This window comes from Cibotium barometz, chromosome 39 (assembly GCF_041138505.1).
Source record: "Cibotium barometz isolate CiBa-2024 chromosome 39, ASM4113850v1, whole genome shotgun sequence".
NCBI lineage: Eukaryota > Viridiplantae > Streptophyta > Polypodiopsida > Cyatheales > Cibotiaceae > Cibotium > Cibotium barometz.
The window spans coordinates 18,841,381-18,861,272 of record NC_141084.1 but is presented as its reverse complement, the minus strand read 5'-3'; the positions used below and the strand labels follow the sequence as shown (position 1 = coordinate 18,861,272).

Below are 19,892 nucleotides of genomic sequence, written 5' to 3'. Positions count from 1 at the left end.
ATTTCTCACGAAAAAAGAAGGAAAAATCAGATTTGAGATGCGGAGAGGACCCCACGCACACGGGAGAGCAATTCATGCATCAACACGCTGTCCCCTACTGAATTTCAGTAGAAAATTGAGAGAAATTTGATCGTATTCTCGCGAAAAAAACTCGCAAAAATGTATAAAAATATATTTTTAATCATAAAAATGCTCAAAAATTTTCTTAAAAATTAGAAAAAAATTCTAAAATTTCTAGAAATTCAGGGAATCCATTCTACCAAAAATATCCATGATAGAATATGTGGTATTTTTGTAAAAAATTCTATTATTGCTTGATTTTAACCATAAAAAATAGAGAAAATAGCATTAAACTCACGGAATTCCCCCACAACGTCGATTTGTCCATTGAATTGTAGTAACACACGTTCCAATCACCATATCCATGATCCACGTGCAATTCAAATCAATAAAATAACATTTTTATTAGTAAATATTAAATTTACTTAAAAAAATCAACAACAATTAAATAGAGATTGCTCTGATACTACTGTTAAAACCCTAAGATCTCTCTAGATAATTGTTAAATGAAATACATCTTACCTCTACCTTGATGTCCCATACCATCAAGAGGTATAACTCCAATCCAATAGCATGTAGCTATAGTGTGAAATGGTAGATGAGTAGATATGGACCTCTACACAAGAGACCATAGCATAAGTCTCCAAGCCTCCAAGCCCCCAAGTCCCCTTGAGTGTGCCCCATGCCCCTATTATATAGGAGGGCCCTCAAGTGACTCTTAATTTTCCATTTCCCATGTGTGACCCTTAACCTTAACCTTAACCTTAACCTTAACCCTTAAGGTTAGTCCTAACCCATGTTCCACCAGAGCTTGTTCCCATGCTCCCATGCTCACAAGCCTAATGTGGGTTAGCCTCCTAGTATATGCACACATAATGTGTATATAACATAGCACACATAATGTACATATAACACTCAGTCTGTAACTCGATGTTATCCATTCTGCGTTCTTGAACTGCCAAGCCTATGACTTGTGCACATTGATTAATAAAGTGCTGGATGTCAACTACATCCATTTCTTGAGGAACAATAAATGTTTATGTAGAGGGGCCTACAAACAAAGGAGGCTTTACATAAGTGGTATGACCAACCATAGAGGCATGTTTTTTGTAGATTTATCAAACTCCTTATATAGACTCTAAGGAATACTTCTCAAGCTCAAGGGTTAGGTCTTCTATTGTGGCCTTCATTTCACTAAGTGGTACCTACCCTAGTGCTTCTTGCTGGAGCCAACCTTGGTTTTTTTTAACAAAAGTAAGCTTTGGGGAGGACTGGCCAGTGGCGGTAGAAACTGGCCTAGGGCCCTTTTATACACAAGTGACCCTTGATGTAGAAGATGTAGGTAGGATGTCATCTTTGTTTTATTTGGTTTGGGGATCGAGTCCCCTTGCAGTTGTAGCTATGGACATAGTCGTCCTGAATGCCAATAAGAAGAATAATTAGCTTGAAGAACTACACAGTGGTCTCTATAGCTAGATGTGGGAGGGCCTTCCACACATGTAATGTAATTGCTATTGTTTGTTGAGGGTGTCAAATTGGCCATACTTGAAGTAAGGAAACTTGTATATGAAATCTGAATCGTGAGCCCACCTTTCCTATAACTCTCTGCTGGTAGTGAACCTTCGTTTCATTGGCAGGTATAAGGGGTTAATGCGAAGGTACCATGGGAATGCTATGTATATGTTAGCATATTCCTTGATGACAAGGAATGGCATTCACCACGCTGGCTGGATACTAAAGTTGTCCACTACAACCTAGCCATCAATGTCTGTTTGGATTTCCTCATAACCACCCTATGACTCTACTGAATGCTCCTGCTTCCATTGCTTGTAAGCATGGGTGATTATAAATGCGACGATGCAGATCTTGAGCAAATTAGCAAGCCATGGTTGGCTGGCTTTAAACTTCTTGCCACATTCGACCACATGGATTCTTATTGATGACACTGCCCAAGCTCTCTTGCTTCCCTCTTATTTTTGGCCGGTCCTATCTGCAGGTTGAGCCACCGTTACACAAGCCTCTGTTTATATAGGAGTGGTGGGATCAAAAGAGGTTATTTGTGACGGGGCTTGGCTTATGAGATGAGGTTTAAGTAAAGGTTTACCACTCATAATGAGTTGCTCATACTCTTGTGCTGGGAGATCTAAGATTGGGTCAAGGTTGGAACCCGCCACGTCATGACACTTATGAATAGGTGTGTCGGCCTCATGCTGGCCATCCAAGGGTTCCTCGGGGTCTAGAGTATTATTTTAATTATCATAGATATTATATAAATAAGATGTTATAGAACTGAACATCGGGTAGGTGTTGTGTCCTCTTCTTCGTCTTTTCTATCCCTATCCCCGTCATCAGAAGGTGACGGTGGTTTTTTAATTATAAAGAAATCATGAAGGGAATGTAGGTCTTCTTCCTTAGGGAATGAGGGGTATACCATATACTAATGATGTTAGTAAGGTACGAAGATGTGCAAAAATGATATCAAAAAGTTCTAGTATGCCATAAGGATGATAAGTTTCACTATTATGGAGGAGAAGGTGTTGGTGAATATCCCTGGATTCTACTCACCCTTGTTGGAACATCCAACCAATGCTTTGCTCTATTTTAGGGAGGGGAGCTATGTTAGTGGGTTTCATTAGCTCAAGGAGCTCTTCACCTTCATTAAGGTTAGTTAAGTAAATGGGCCAAGATATAAAGTCAAGTGTAGGGGAAAAATATACATAGCTTGACCCTCGCTTAGTTCGAGATATAGCCATTATGATTGTGGGGTTGGCATAATGTGTTGTATTCTGATGTATTATTTTTAGATCCCCTTGTGTTAGTTCCTCATTGAGATTATTGCTATACTGACTGAGAGAGAGTGTTAGTGAAGTAAAAAATAGGGTAAAGGTTTGTGTAGGGGCACCTGAATTATCATGGAACTAGTGCATCAATCTTTCTTACTAATTAAATAGCTCACCAAGGATGTCCTTTGGGAATGTATTCATATGTACCCGATGATTTTCCATGATTGTTTTGGATTTTTATGCTATGTTTAGCTCTATGAAATATCTTTGAATTGATTTGATAATCAAGCAGGTCCATGTGACATTCACTTAATTGACAATGAAACCTATAGAATAGAACACACACACACACACACACACACACACACACACACACACACATGCACACACACTCTCCCCACAATGTGTGTGCACGCACATGTGTGCATTGAGAGAGAGAGAGAGAGAGAAAGAGAGAGAGAGAGAGAGAGAGAGAGAGAGAGAGAGAGAGAGAGAGAGCTTTGGCCCCCCATAAATGAGCACGTGAGAGATGCTATTTTTTGAGCTAAATTATCCACATGCCTCCCCATTAATAGGTTTCCAACTAAAATGTTAAATCCGTTAACCTTTTAATTTTTATGCTACTTAAAATACTACCAACTTGTTTTGATATTTAGGCCACATTTCGAGACATTGGGCATCTAGCAATGCAAAAGATGAGGGGACTATTCATGAGCCGTTGGCTTGAATTTCAATGTTCAAAGGTAAGTAAGATGAGAAGTTGTAGTGAAATGTTAAAAAAACCTTGAAAAATGTAATTGAATAAGTTTCATCAAGAAGATTGGTGGTTGGTTCCAGGAGGAGCCTCTAATATGTTTAACACAACATAAGTGTCTTCTTAATAATCTTGTTGGTGTAAATAATTATGAGCTATGCATTAGGTCTGCTTTTAAATTCACGTAGTAACTTGATTATCATGGATAACTTGAATTAATTTGAAGCCTAGATTATTTAAGAAAGAATCTTGATAAGTGTATGAGTGAAACTTTTATGGCTTTTAAGCTTACATAGGAAAAATTGCTTTTGTTTGCTAAGGAAATTTGTGATGCAACTGGAGATTTGCCTCTACATCTCAAGTATTTAGAGATGTATACGTCGCTTTTGTAGATCTCAAGGAAGAAACATTAAGTTAAGAGCAAGATTTTGTGATGTTTTTGATGAATATTTTCTTAGTTTTAATGCTTACTGCATTATGATTATATAAAAAATGATATTCTACCATATGCAAAAAAACTCAAATTACTACAGTATGCAAAAACAAATTTTACAAATTCCATAATTGATATTCTACATTTGTTATAAAAATCTCAAGATATGCATAAAAAATTAGACATTGTATTGAAAAACAAGAAGAAACTCTCCCATTTTGCCTCATTTTTCAAGAGGAGAGAGAGAGAGAGAGAGAGAGAGAGAGAGAGAGAGAGAGAGAGAGAGAGAGAGAGAGCAAACTTGTGTGCTTTGCCATAATGAAAGCATAGCTAGATCTTCCATGATGCTACTTTGTTTAAAAGAATATGTTATGAAGTGTACATTGCAAGCCAAGCTATTCTTGATGAGTTAAGTTTTTGGCAATCATTATTCAAGCTACACAAGTAGGCATTTGTAACTACCCAAGTTGCCATTGCTTGCACTTAGCACTTCTCAGGTGCTAAACGTGGCGTCTTTTTGGACATTGACAATCAGCTCACTCCTTCACATGGAGTACTTGATGTTTGGGTGAAGTTATAATCTCGAGATCCACTCTAATCTTTGTCAAGTTTGTGGGTGTAAAAAAGAAAGAAACGTTTAATCTAAAAGGATGCTAAAGTTGCATCTTAAAGTTAGGGCTTAGGATCTCTAGAATGGGAAACCACATGAGATAAAGCATGAGGGACACAAAGCCTAGACCCCAAGCTTTGCATCCTTCCATATTCGTTCACTTTCTAGCTACTAGTAATGTTTAAACATACCAAGTTTCCAACTTTCTAGCTGCTATTAATGTCTAAACATACAAAGTTTCTAAGGTTTGTGATGTTATATGAGCCTTTAATTAAAAAAGTAATTGATAAACACTAACCATTTGTAGGAGTGCTAATTGGCCCGTCTTGACCCAATCATCCATGTAAAAATTGACCATCATTAGGAGGGTTGTTCACTAAACATCTTCAAGGGTCTTACACACATGGAGCGAGGAAATATTTGAGGTCTCATAATTAAAGAGTGACAATTACTTCCCTCCATGGGCCATTTTTGACCGGCCATAGAGAGTTCAAAAAGTACAACGCCATCACCATCCACTGTGGGAGGTGTGTATATTCGATCCTGGTGCCTCTCCATGGAAAGAGACACACGAGCTACCTTGGAGGGAACCCATAGTTATGCTTGTAATGTTCTTTCTCTCTCTCTCTCTCTCTCTCTCTCTCTCCTTCCTGCCACATAAACCTCATTCTAATAAAGTGGTTTTGAATTGAAATTTACAAGCTTCTACACTTCTTTTTCAAGCATTAATCATTATATACTATAATGAAACCTTATATACAAGCTTCTACACTTCTTTTTCAAGCATTAATCATTATATACTATAATGAAACCTTAGAAAAAACTCATAGAATATATTTGATGGAAATGCAAAACAACATTTTGGTGCCAATAAATTTATTATTATTATTATTGAACTCGATTGAGTAAAAAATGAATACAAAAACATTATGAAGGCTAGTCTACTTGAACTCCTTCAAGTTCAGCATCGCGCTTCAGCTATGGTGGTCTGATCCAGCAAAGGACATCGCGAGCTCCGTGTAATCCTAGCTTTCATGGCGGTTCCCGTGGAAGAAGCTGTGGCTGCTCTCTCTACCTTCTCCCTCGAGGTACCATTCGACTTCACCTTTGTTCATTGCTTTTTAGCTCCTGTCTGCAACTCCTTTTGTGGCAGAAATATTCCTCAATTATTTCGCACACAAGTAGTCGTGAAAATTTCGGTAATTTCAGCTCTGTAAACCATCCACCCTTTGCCCATTATTATCCGGAATTAGTCTTTTTTTAAAACAGGAGAAATTGTGCAATTAGTCTTTATAAAAAAAGTCACATTCTTAGCAATCGTGCTACCTGTTGGAAATAGATCTCTGCACCGTTGGCCATGATCCGTTCTTGCTTTTTCAGAAAAAAATGCCAGAGCAAAACCAACATTAGAAAAGATTTTGTATGTTTCAAGAGAAAAAAAAGATCAATGTACTGCCAATGGGTGTGTATCCTAGCAGCGTGGGTTTGGATGGAGGGGGGTCCTGAGTTCAAATCCCCGCAAGCTCCCCGGCGGCACATCCAGGCTGTTTGTGGCCATAGTTGTACCGACTTCGGGCAGGAGACCAAGCCACCTTCGGGGGCCGGCAGACTACAGAAGGATTCTCAAGGGGAAAAAAGAGATCAATTTACTTATGTCATTTAATTTAGCTAGATTTACTGTTAAATCAATGAAATTATGAAGACATTGCATATTTTTATCTGCTTGCTCATGAGACCATGACTGAGGGAGATCAAATCATTGGAGACCTGCATTGGGCTGCATCCATGTTGCACATAGTTTTATTTTCCTTTATTGTCAGGCAGCACACAAAACGCACCATTGTGTAGCCTTTGCAATTCATGAGTGACAGATAACCATACTTTAGCTGCAGGTGGATTCTAACACCATCACACTACAAGCATGAGTTGTGGCAAGCTGCGGTGTGTCTAGCTATGTGGTTGTAATTTGTAGTCAGAGAGGGTCTGAGTGGACGAGTCAGTTAATGTTGTGGGTGGTGAGGGGTAATAGTGGTGCACCTAGAATGTAATGAACAGTGGCAGGCAGTCCATGTGGAGCTCATGTGAAAGGAATCGTTTTGTAATCGGGGCATAACGCACCGTCATGTCTGCACTTTTAGTCACTTGGACGAGTCCAGTGCAAGCCTGGGGATGCGGTACATAAGTGCATCAACAATAATGGTGCTGATCCAAACTCTGCAAGAATGATGAGATGAGGCACTAATAGCTTATTGTGAATCATGTATGAAAACATCTTCTGCAATCTCTCCACCCTCCTTCAGTCATTCTCCCCAAGGTTTTGTCCTCAAAAGGGGGCCCCATACATCACTGCATGTGCTCATAGACGAGGGTTTGTTTGTAGAACAATGTGGGTGTGACGAGGACGATCTGCTTGCTATTGCATTGGATCATTTCGAAGACTTAGAGGATTCATTGAGTGTAGAGTCCTTGAGAGTTGGTGAGTTGGGCATTGAGGAGCTAGAAGGTGTGTTATCTTTGGCAGCAATCCAGGAAGGATCGAAAGGGGTCACACACAGTGAGCTTCCTTGTGCAGGAGTGCCAGCTGAGGAGGAAGCAAGCTTGGATTCTTTTCTCTTGCATATGTCTTTGTTGGTGGATGATGATGACAAAGTTGGAAACCAAGGATATTTGTGGCTTTGTAGGGGATCGAGAATGCTAATGTGAGTGGGAACACAAAGGTCAAGTCATGATGGAAGACCAAGCTCAAAACACGGACGGACTGTTGTGGGATGTTTATCAAGACCAAGAAAAATGATGTGAGAATGCCCGATGTTGATAGAGGCCTTGTGGAAGTGTTGTCCATGAAACTACAAAGCAATGGTTTCCTGAGAAGGTTTGGGGCATTAGGGCCAGAATGGCATCGAAGAACACCTGGAGGCTTCTTCCATCAGTAAAGACTTAAAAGCCTCATCACCAAACATCTCCAATGGTTGAGTACATTGAAGCAGGTTCCAGTGCAGAGCGTGGAGATTTGCAAATGGTAAAGAGTTATAGAAAGGTGGATATGCAACTATGCACCTGGGAGGAATATGATGACACTCAGATTGAGGAGTTTGACACTTCCTGGATTATGATGCATGTGGATGATTTAGCGATGGTTCTAGATGTTCAAAATTCTCTTGCATGGTTGTCAAGAGATTGTGGACCAAGAGAGCAAGATTGAGTGCATGTTTGTGTTCAAGTAGATATTGTTCGAAGACCAAGTGTTCAAGAGGCTCGTGCTTAAAGAAAACCGTGTCATAGAGGATCACGTTGCAGATCAAGACTTGAAAGTTGGTAACTACATGGGTGCTTATTAACTTGGGGGGTAGAATGTGATCAGTTTTGTCATTAAGCACATTGTTGTTCTTTTACTTGTCGAAGTCTCGAAGCATCAATGTGTAAGGGGTGTAAATTATAAGGCGGTGCACAAGTTTTATGTCGGCTTTAGGGTTAGATGTCGTGGCCACATTGTTGGAATAATCGGACTCTTAGTAGTAGTGTGAACACTCTAGGTGTGAACCACCTCTTAGTAAGGGTCAATATTATCATTCATAATACAATCATTGTGTTCTTGTGCAATCTCTTTCTCACTTGAGCTCTATTGCATCTCTCTCTCACTTGAGCTCTATTTCATTATACATGCCAGAGTGACGGGGATATGTAGCCTTGAACTTACTTGAGCGGCAGTGCTTCCAGGCACATTTCCAGGAGCCTAGGACAAAGGGTTGGCTTCTTGACACCCTTGTCACACCGGCCGTGATGTATGGAGCTGGGGATAGATTTAGCCGATGAGGATTGGCAGCGAGCTGAGAGACCCTAAGTCATGTTCTCCCGTATCATCCGTAGAAAACCATCAGTCCCACACCATATTATTGAGGCAGAGTTTGCTGCAGCCCCGATAGTAGTGGATGCACTCTTCCAAACAGTCACATATCTCCATCGCATCAGTCACATGGATCCCCATAGGTACCAATCTTGAAACTTTTGGAGAAATTAAGAGGTGGTGGAGCATAAGTGGATGTGGGAAAATATATATCGGAAGAGGTTGAAGCATCATGAAAATTGAGTGAAACTGGGGCATAAAGCAACACGTAGATAGGACCAAATTGGAAGCACCTAGAAAAGAAAACAGGCAGAGAAAAAGAAAATCAACTAAGCAATGAAAACAAAGGAAGAACCGGGAAAGAAGCAAGAGACCCGGCACAATCTAGTGCACATCCCCGATGATGGGAGCATTGTCAACAAAGAGAGGAGACGACCACAACCAACAAAGTCGCCAAACCACAAGAACAACCAACAACCCAACTGTAAAGTGGCAAGCCCTACCTCCCGCACCAAATCCCCTTCTGGCAAGCACACCTGGAAGCAATGCTATAGGTGTGTTTGAGGAATAGTTTGCTGCTCTAGCTAATGCCTACAGGAGTATCTCTCATCTTGGATGGAAAACCAATCAGCCTAATTGGCCAATGTGTTGTAAGAGACTACAGGTTGGTTGAACACAAAATTTAGGATCTACTTGGCCTCAAATGGCCACTATTTGGTTTCTAAACCGGTCCTTTTGAGCATTTGGGCCGCTCAAACATTATGCTCCGTGTGTGGTTGCAAGTAAAGGTGGAACATTGATTTCCAACATCTTGATGTTTCACCTTTACTTGTAAGATGAACTACATCTTCGGTCGGACGTTGAGTCGATAAAGATGCCGTCGTAGAAAATCACTCCCAAGAGCCTTTTTGAAGTTGTCCACATAATACTTTGTTGTTGGATAGTAGACCATCTTGATCTCTTCGTCCATGACGAGCTCATGCACAAAATGATAGTGGATTTCTGTGTGCTTCATGCGAGCATGGAACACAATTCGTTGCAATGGCTATGTGCACGATCCCTCTCAAGCATATACTAAGAGGTATTTGTTGTATGTTTTGTGTTCTCTTGTGATTAAAGATCTGTTTTCTCTGATCTTGCCTTCTCAACTTTTCGTAATGGATTTTTGAAGTGTATCATTTAGTCATCGCACATTTCCAGAGAATATATATTCTTATGCTCATTAATCATCCCTTTGCTCTTTATGATTCTACACCTTACATATTGAATTAGCCTAGGGATTGTGGAACTACATGTCGGGATCTTAAGGGTATCTCACATTGCTTTGTTTTATCAAGTAGTTTCTTTTGGGGTCTTCAGCCATGCATTTTTTTTTGAAAATTTAAATTGGTTGTTATTTTGCTCTACATTTTTTTGAGATCTCAATTGTTGGATTGGATATTTGTTGGTCATTTGAAAGCATGCATTTTGATTGCAACAATTATAGTCATATTTTGAGTAAAACAATTCAGGATTGGCCTTGCAAATTTACATATGTAGACTTGCAAGTATTATTTTCTCAGTGGCTTTGGTTTATTTTGTGGTGCTTGGACTGCAGGATGACCAATCAGATGTACAAGGGCTGGCGGTCATATTAATGAGTGGAAAAAGTTCATCCAAAAGTCCTATCGGTAACTCTAGTTTGATCCCAAAGTGAAGCTCTAGTTTTTTTTTGAGCTTGTGGTTTTCCGTGTGTATTTTCAAGAAACGCTTACCTTCTTAACATTAATATGTATTTATTGGAAGGCTTAGCTAATAGACCTTTACCAAGGATTTCGGCTGATATGGAGATGTGATTGTTCACAAAGAGTGGGAATCACACTCCTTAGTGTAGGCTATTTTATTGGCTGACCAGATACCTTTTGCATGTGTGCACTCTCTTTAGTGCTATCCTATATCATGGCTGAGTCTGTCCATCCTTCACCTCAGGAGATGGATAGAAACTCAGTATAATGATTTATCCACTAAGATGGACTTACCTTCATGCATGAATCTGCACTTACTCTTGGAAGCCGATGACACGAGTGAGGATGTCAGCATGTAGTCTGTGCTATGCATGATGGAGTTGATGATTTGAAGCTTTGTACTTCCATGTAGTCATGATCACACTCGTTTATGTTAAATTTGGGGGAGTTAACTTTCCACTGGTTTATCTTACTATGCAGCTGTATTTTGGCAGCTTCTTTGCTTGAATTCGTTCTATTTAAAGTTGTAGTTTTGAGGTTTTTTTGTTTTTTTTCAGATTATGAGGATGTTCCTGCCTATCGGCTTTCACTCACAGAAGATACGAAATCCATAAATCAGCTGGTTTGCGTGCATCCATGTTGCAATCCTTAAGAGTTATAAGAGGAATTTAGCTGTTAGCCAACACCTGCAACGTGTTCTCATTCTTGTTTGTGTAATGGGGATGAACAGAATCTACTTGTTCAGGAGGGCAAAGAGATGGTTGCGGTTCTTTATACCTATAGAAGTTGTGTCAAAGCTCTACCACAGGTGCCACAAATCCTTGTTGAAAACATTCTTGATATAATTTAACATTGGTTTTGCCTCCTGATGTAACAATCGTATCTGGTAGAGGAAGCATGGTTTAAGAGTCATGGTTCTTAATGTCCATCTGCATTCTGTGCTTCTTGTCAATCAAATTTTAGAGGGGAGGAGTGGTGGTTTGGAAAAAGCCTTGTTGGTGAAATGTCCATCTGAAAGAACGTCCTCACAAATTCTGTTAATATAAGATTGCTCATCTTTGAGGTAGATATGTCTTTTATTTGGCCGGAAAATTTCTTTTGAGGGAGAGTTGGAGTGGCGTACGAAGGATTCAGAGTCTGTTGAAAGTAGACGGATCAGCTTTATTTGGACTGCCTTACTGTATGCCCCTGTTTTGGTTATGAAGGATGCATCTATTGGTTTGCCTTTGGGCGGCAGTCCAACTAGATGGCCGATTACAACTAGCTTGTATGGTGGCACGGCCGGTGAGACAATGAGGCTTGCCTCATAATTTTCATTATGGGTTCATCTCCTATTGTCCCTCAACAAGAATGCATTCATGGTAGACTGGTCATTGCAAGTATGAAGTACATTTTTTTTTGCCCTTTCCAGAACAAAGTGACCTTTTTTTCTTTTTTCACTCCATGAGCGGTACAGCTGCCAGATTCTATGAAACAAAGTCAGTCTGACCTTTATTTGGAAACCTATCAAGTGCTGGACTTGGAGATAAGTCGTCTTCGTGGTATTCAGCAGTGGCAAGCATCAGCAGCATCTAAAGTATGAGTATCTGACCATTTAATCGTCATTTTCTCTTGCAATGCATTGTTACAGTGATTATGTGAAAAAATGACACTCCAAAAGCTTACTAACTTGCTTATAAAATATACAGTTAGCAGTTGACATGCAAAGGTTTTCTCGGCCAGAGCGGAGGATCAGTGGCCCTACAGTCACACACATGTGGTAAATGCTTTCTTGCTTTCGTGTCTGGGAGTTGTTCTGTTCAAGAGTTGGTTGCACATTCTTTTTTTTCCAAAGAAAGATCCTTCTATTAGTTATAAAGAAAAGACTAACCGTAAGGCCAAATACAACACTGCTAAAAAGCAGACCAAATATACATATGAGATAAGGACGGGGGGACTCCCTCCTTGGCTGGCTGCTCTATTGGAGGGAGGCTACAACTGGAGGCGGAAGAAAAAGCCACACTGGGGGCCTGTAGTGCCAAGAAACTCCACTGTACTCCTTGGATAGGAAGGGTCCGGGGGTCCAGGCATGGAAGAAAGCTTCGTGCTGCTGCTGCATGCGTTCCGAATCGTCGGTCAAGTGCTTGAAAAGGCCCCGCAGGGTGTGTACGAGATCCACCCAGCAGGAACGGATGACCTCAGCTTGGGGGGGGGATCAGTCCGTCAATGGCCTTGCTGCATCGGGCTCGCCAGATGAGCCAAGCTGCTATGCTACTGATGATCTCCCATCATGAGCTAGTATGTGGCTGTGGAGTCCAGGGCCGTATCGGAATTGCAGCTACAGTCGTCACAAAGATGCGCATGTGGGTGAGATGTGGCCCCCTCAGTGATGGTGCGGGCGGTGCATGGATCGGATGTAAATAGACGGAGGATGCGCTGCCATACCTGCTGTGACCGGGGGGCAATCCCACCAGCAATGTCTTTGGCTGTCCCCAGAGCTGCCGCAGGCAGCAATAGCTTGTTTGTTGGCCAGTGATCGTCAGCCACGTGCCCACAACTAACCTCCGATGGGCTAAGAGCTAGAGAAAAAGGATCTCTCCTGGGGACAGAAGCTTTTGCAGAGTCTCTGCCAGAAATCCTTCACGAAAGTAGTCGGGACTCCCTGGGTCTGCTAGTGTTGCTGCGGTGCGGGGGTGCCATCTGTGGCTCGAGGTTCCGACGGCCAAGACAGGCAAAGTAATAAAAGGATGGAATGGCCTCCTTAGGGTCCTAAATCAATGCGTCTCTTCACTGCCACTCTCCGAGATCCCACTGTACGTGAGCCAATGGGATGTTCTCCCAAAGCCATAGGTGCCAGGATGCAACGCCTCTGACCTGGGGGGGGGTGTGGCCCACTTCCTCCCCTTGCTTCCCACCACGCAGACCCGCTGAAGGGGGGAGGGGGAGGCATCACCAATCTGCCACAAGGACGCTGTTAGGAGGCTGCCGGGTCCAACCTCAAGTGCTGATTAGGCAGCCGTGTGCATAACCAAAAACCACTAAGGGAACTCCCGTGCGGGTGAAAGAGGCCATCGGGAGGGAGAAGCCAATCCGGTGGAATGGAAGAATCGATGTCGCGGATCATAGTGGAGGCTCCTCGTTGCCTACGCAGTCCTTGTGTGTCAGCTCTGGGAGTTGACGGTAGCTTTGCCAGGTGGCCGAAATTTGAGTTGACCCCCCTCAGAGCCAGCCCCAAGAAGTGTGATCGGGTGCCGATTATGTGTCTTGAGGGAAGGCGGAAATGAGGGTTCAGGGCCAGGGGCTCTCTCTCTCTCTCTCTCTCTCTCTCACACACACACACACACACACACACACACACACACACATCTTGCTCCCGTCTTAAGCATGAGGTACGGATTGGGCAAATCACGAAGCGCCAAGCACAATGGATTTCTCAACAGCTCTTGCACGCTTGCCAACTACCCTTTCTGCCCCCTTGTCATTGCTGCCGACCTGTTGTAAGATGCGCTGCTTGCAGTCCCAACTAGCTGCCGTATAAGCTGCGTAGCCTGTGCACATCTAGTTCTATTGCACTGCTGGCCACCGCACTGGACTGTGCGCACACAGTTCAGTGCATAACACAGTAGACATACCAGTGCAACCATATCACCACTACGGCACAACTGAGAGACCAAAGGAACAAGGGTTTTCCTGTGGCTTAGGTTTCAGGGTACACGGGACAGCAGACCTCCGAGTCAAGCATGTGCATACCTCTCTCTCTCTCTCTCTCTCTCTCTACATAGAATCCACAAGTTCATTTATGCAACCTGAACAAGAGAACACTTACCTGATTTGCAAATCAAACAAAAGCATGGCGACCGAGAGATACCTGGACAAGATGGCCGGTTAGAGTACAAGATAGACATGCAAACCTTGTCATCCTTTCAGCTTCCGAGATCAGGCAAGCTCTGATACCAACTGTAAAATTCCCATAGGACCACTTGATACACAAGCTAAACACACAAGGTTAGTACATTTAGAAGGGTGTAGCAAACTCATCTCCCAACTGTAGATTCCATTAGGAATCACCCCCGAGCCAAGGGCTAGGGTTCCAGTCCCCACAGGCCAAGCCAGTCAGCCCTGGTATCCCATGCCACCAGAGTCTGTCCTAGGGGACCTTTGGCAAGACGGCCTGTGAACTGACGAGTCTCTGGCAGGAGTCCAGTCTAGGCACAGACCAACAGCCAACTCAATGACTGAATGAATCACAATCACCCATAAGTCACTTATATAATGACGACTGTCGCTATAAATAACAATCTAGATATAAATAGCGAGTAACCATGGATTATCAATAATAATAAACCCTAGCCACCTCTAACCTGCATATGGCCTTTCCCTAATCTTAGGGTTTCCCAACCCTGACCATATTAGGCCCTAATCCCATGGATTAGTGTTAGGTGCATAACAAAGCAGCCCTTCAAACATGTCTTGTTGACCCCTGTACAACTGTCTACCAAATTCTACCATAGGGTGATTTACATTTTCAGATAACACCACATCTCTACTCTTAAAAATCCTCTGGCAATCCTCTGGCTGAGTGGATTATGGAGACAGCAGCCTTTGCTACCAATGCTGTGCTCCACAAAAATACATTTTGTTGCCTTGTCATCAAGCTTGCTTCTCATCTGTTGAGGCACATGGGCATATGCAAGACAACCAAAAACCCTGAAGTAATCAACTTTAGGCTTTTTATCAATAGTGGGCCTCATATGGATTAATGGCCTCATTCTTGACTTGGTGCATGGCCTCCAAAGTATCCCAAGGATGCTCTGACATCCTCCAAGACGGGATATGAGGTATAATTGACCTCTTGACCGACAAAGCAATTGAGGACATGGCCAGTGCATCTCTCACATCCCATGTTCTTTGCTCGTGTGAGGGAGCAACATGTGCTGCAGGTTGGGCTTGGGCCTAATGATCACCTCGCCCATCACCTCTTTGAGGCATGCCAGGCACAATGTTTGCAGGACAGGTATCATCCCCACTCACAAAGGAGTAATAAAGCAATAAAGCTCCATAAGGAGTAATTACTCCCGTCAAGCTTGTCTTCTTGTGCCAATACACCAAATACATCTTTAGCATTTTGTGCCATTTTCTAATTGCAAATGCACGGGCAACAGTGCACACAATTTCTAAAATGTTTTTTGTCAACTTCCCCTTGGGAAATGCAACACGCTGCAAATAGCCTTGTAGTAGTCAACCGCATAAAAGTCATGTAGGGAGAGAAATTGACAGCTGAAAGTAGAATTGATGAGAAATTTTGTTACCTTGAAGGTTGAATGCCCCAATTTGTGTTGTAATTGCAAAAAGTCTCAAATTATGAGATTTGCAGGTGTTGCAGGTACAAATGCAAGTTGCTAATTGATGGTCCAAATACGGAAATTGCACGGGTGCCGCTCGAGGATATTCGAATAGGATCGCGACAACATGAGGATGTACGGTCGGGTACGAGCTCGTGTAAGCATATAGACAAGTGCGAGGCGGCGTGAGTATGTATAGTCAGGTAGGGGGTAGCGCGGCTGTACGGACGGGAGGCAAAATCAACCTGGAGCTTTGATACTGCTATTGGGTTTTAAGAAACCTTAATGTTCAGCACAAATACACAAAAAACAGCAAGAACACAGAGCAGGGAGCAGTAGAGAGCTTGGAGGTGTGGATATACTAGAATGAAGTGATAAGATCTGTACAACTACAAGTACCCTAAATACAAAAATGAAATTTAAAAGTATAGATGTCTGGACACACCAAATGGCTAGGTGGAAAATGTTGGAGGTGGCAATTCTCGTAGTTTCTCTTGGGTTATCGCATGACTAGAAGTTGTGGTGGATTATCCCATATGCAAGAGCATGGGAAGTCGAAGAGCCATATATAGGGTGTGGTGGCACCTTGTCATAGATATCTCCTGTCACGTGCACACCATTCAGGTGTACAGTGACATGGCATCATTTTAGCATCATTAGCATCATCAGGAGTTATCAGGTATTTTACAGGCATTTATGCAATTTTACAGGCATTTTATAGGCATTTATGGGGCAGCCAACCAGCAGTCTTGGACATTTCATCTGGCCGACAGCAGTTATGCTGGCCGACCAACAGCAGTCCTACATATATATACTGGCGCCTCTCCATTCAGCAATTCAAGTCCATCATTCAGCATTCAGCAAGTAGCCCTCAGCGTTTCTACTCCAGAAGGGCTGAGAACATCATCGCATCTCAGACAAGAGCATTCAGTCCAGTGTTCTCCAGCGTTTCTCCTCCAGGAAGCCTTGGGAGCAGCATATTCAGCAAACGCATCAGCATTCAGTTCAGTTCAGCCCATCAGATCTGCAAACGCATAGAGCATCCACCTTCCCGTGTTGAAGGGCATCTGCGTTTCATCATCAGGTCAGCATAGCATTTGTTCCAAAGCATCCCTTCAGCGTTTCCTTCCCAGGAGACAAGGGGAAGATAGTGACAGCAGTTCATTCAGCATATCAGTATATTCAGCATATAGGCAGCATATTCAGCTTCATAGATCTATTCAGATCTCATTGTAATTGCACTCATCATCTAATATAGCTGCATTGCATTGACACATATTTGTCTATCTCTTAAACATCATTAAGTGCAGTTTAGTTAGACTAAGGCTGTGTTTACGACGGTCTTAAGCTCTCTCATGTCACATTGGTATCAGAGCGTTACAAGGTAACCAGCCTTAGAGCATGTTCATTCCATCAGTCATTCAGTCAGACATCATGTTAATCGCTTCCGTAGAGTTAAACCCAGTTCTCAAAATCTTGCAGGCCACCCTTAGGGATTTTCCCTTAGGTATGCATCGGTAACCCATCCATCTGCATTCCTGCACAGCATATAGGGTTGCACATGGCTTGCATAGCAGATATCTTAGCAGTCATCTTAGCAGTCCATCTTGCATCTGCAAGGCATACATGTTTACCCATGAACTCTTTGGGAAAGAATGACATCCATCATCAAAGGAGGACATAAGTTTTGGGCTTCAACTGGCAGTAGCAGGGGGTTTCTCTTCCACAGAAGACGGAAGTTTGCTCCAACATCGCCTCAGGAGGTTCAGAGCTTCAGGAACGACGGAGATGGTAGGTGAAAGGTTTCCATAGGCAGGTCAGGGGTGACTCAGGTATTTCCAAGCAGTTTAGCAGCATTTGCTATTCAGTTCCCGCAGTACATAGAGTCTTGGCTCAAAGGATTTCACTCCTGCAGACGACCTCAGTCCCAGCAGCAGAAGACAGAAGGGGGCAGTGGTTCGGAGGAGAAGGATCACCAGAGGAGTCGAAGGTTGCCAGGTATACCACCTAGCAACAGTTTAGCAGCGGGGAATGTCACGTGCACACCATTCAGGTGTACAGTGACATGGCATCATTTTAGCATCATTAGCATCATCAAGAGTTATCAGGTATTTTACAGGCATTTATGCAATTTTACAGGCATTTTACAGGCATTTATGGGGCAGCCGACCAGCAGTCTTGGACATTTCATCTGGCCGACAGTAGTTATGCTGGCCGACCAGCAACAGTCCTACATATATATACAGGCGCCTCTCCATTCAGCAATTCAAGTCCATCATTCAGCATTCAGCAAGTATCCCTCAGCGTTTCTACTCTTGAAGGGCTGAGAACATCATCGCATATCAGATAGGAGCATTCAGTCCAGTGTTCTCCAGCGTTTCTCCTCCAGGAAGCCTTGGGAGCAGCATATTCAGCAAACGCATCAGCATTCAGTTCAGTTCAGCCCATCAGATCTGCGAACGCATAGAGCATCCACCTTCCCGTGTTGAAGGGCATCTGCGTTTCATCATCAGGTCAGCATAGCATCTGTTCCAAAGCATCCCTTGTCACGATTGTGACTTAGTTCATTATACAGTCTCCTTATGATTACAGATACTGAAGTGACATGATTACAGAGGACCCCTACACTTGGATGGTCACGACTATTCACTCTAGAGACATGCCTCTTCATCAAGAGCCACAATCCTTCGACGACTGGTCACACCCCTTCGCTCTAGGGTTGCAACTCTTCACCCAATGGTTGCAGCTATTCGTCCAAAGGATGTGTCCCTTCGCCTAGAGTCATGACTATTGGTCATGGGATGTGTCTTTTCATTCGTGTCTCTTGAACTCCTATAAGGAGCCTATTGTATCACAATTTCAATCATTCAATCAATCAAACATCTGTGTTCAAGTCTACTTTCAGTTTCAATCTTAATACACAGATAGTGGATGAAATACTAAGTAATAACAGTAATCCTCACAATGGTATCAGAGCAAAATTTTTTCCCGGGCCTACGGTTGTGAGCCTCTCACCCTCTCTGCTCTACTCCCCTACCCGGCGTTGTATGGAAGCAGAAGAAAGATGGAACCTACATCTACGAGTATGAGGTAACCTAAACCTTCTTTCAATTCACATATAGAAGACAACTACACAGATGTGTGTGTGTGGCATACCCGGTATGTGTGTGGAGGTGACTTGCCGGTAACCCTTTGTGTGCAAGGGTCGTGCCTTTTCATGTGCACTTCCTCCCTCAGTGAGGGTGCCTCTTCACCGCAGCCATCGCACCTCTTCTCTTCACCGCAGCCATCGCACCTCTTCCCAAGCGATGGCACCTTTTCACTGATCCTCACGGCGACTGCACACCTCTTGGTCGTTAGCGCATAAGCGCTACGTGCTACGATTCAGCCTTCGTAGCGTCGCACCCCTACAATCGGCGAAACGGCGAAGCGTCAACTTTTCAACAAAAAGAAAAAAAAAACACGCCTTATGATTTAAGGCTTATACACTTAAGTTTTTTTTAATACACGTGGCATCCACCAGCCACGTAGTCAGTCGGGCGCCAGCACCACCCCACGGCCGCCAGCGAAAGGAAACTTGCTGCCGCCGACCAGCGCAAGGACACCCGCCAGCGACCAGCGCAAGGAAACCAACGCATTTAAAAAAAATAATAATAATAAAAAAAAACCAACGGGCGTACACGCTAATGTGAACCGGCGTCCCCAACCCCCCGGATGCAGCCCTCTTCATGTACGCCCCTCTTGTCTTGGCATGTAAGGCTTCCACCAAACCCTGCAGTGCAGAATTTTGTTGCTGTCCAGAAATTACAGCAAGCATAAAGTGTTGAAAGCGGCCTCAAATCCTCATTTTCTTCACCGACTTTCCTTCTCGGGCATGAAATGAAGGCATTTCAACTACTCTTGAAGCCTTCTCTGGCTACTTTTTCGTCACACTTGATCCATGGTGAGCCAAAGCCTCCTCAAGCTCCCAACAAGCAACTTCTCGGCGTACAACACCCACAACAGGTTTCTTGTCCTCAGCACAGTTCTGTGGAGACCACCAGACATGAAATAATTTCGTTCGAGCCTCTGCATGCTCATCGCAAACATTCTCAGCATTACAACAGTTATGAGAAAGATCCATCTTTGAATCACTATCAGCAAAAGCCAAAGCAGCAACATGAAGCTTCCAAAGGATCACATCTTGGAAAGAAATCAGCCATATCAAGATGGGCTTACTTAGTGGCACGTGTGTCCGACCCTAGTCAAGTACTCGGTCGTGAGCGTCGCGACGTTGGACAAGTTTCCCCTCGCGAGCAATGCCCTACATTCAAGTCCTTGCAAGCTCTTGGTGGCAGTATTGAAGACTTACTCATTCTCACGT

The 19,892-nt window shown here is 43.1% G+C and overlaps 1 protein-coding gene across 1 annotated transcript in view; it reads left to right on the top strand.

The window, feature by feature from the left end:
- Positions 1 to 5,539: 5,539 nt before the first annotated feature.
- PIR121 (transcription activator) overlaps positions 5,540 to 19,892 on the top strand; it is a 104,722-nt gene continuing 90,369 nt past the window's right edge. The window contains exons 1-6 of the mRNA XM_086778429.1: positions 5,540 to 5,728; positions 10,082 to 10,154; positions 10,766 to 10,830; positions 10,939 to 11,016; positions 11,665 to 11,784; positions 11,897 to 11,967. Of these exons, the coding sequence (XP_086634555.1) occupies positions 5,675 to 5,728; positions 10,082 to 10,154; positions 10,766 to 10,830; positions 10,939 to 11,016; positions 11,665 to 11,784; positions 11,897 to 11,967 (461 nt within the window). The 5' untranslated portion in view covers positions 5,540 to 5,674. The remainder of the gene's footprint in view (positions 5,729 to 10,081; positions 10,155 to 10,765; positions 10,831 to 10,938; positions 11,017 to 11,664; positions 11,785 to 11,896; positions 11,968 to 19,892) is intronic.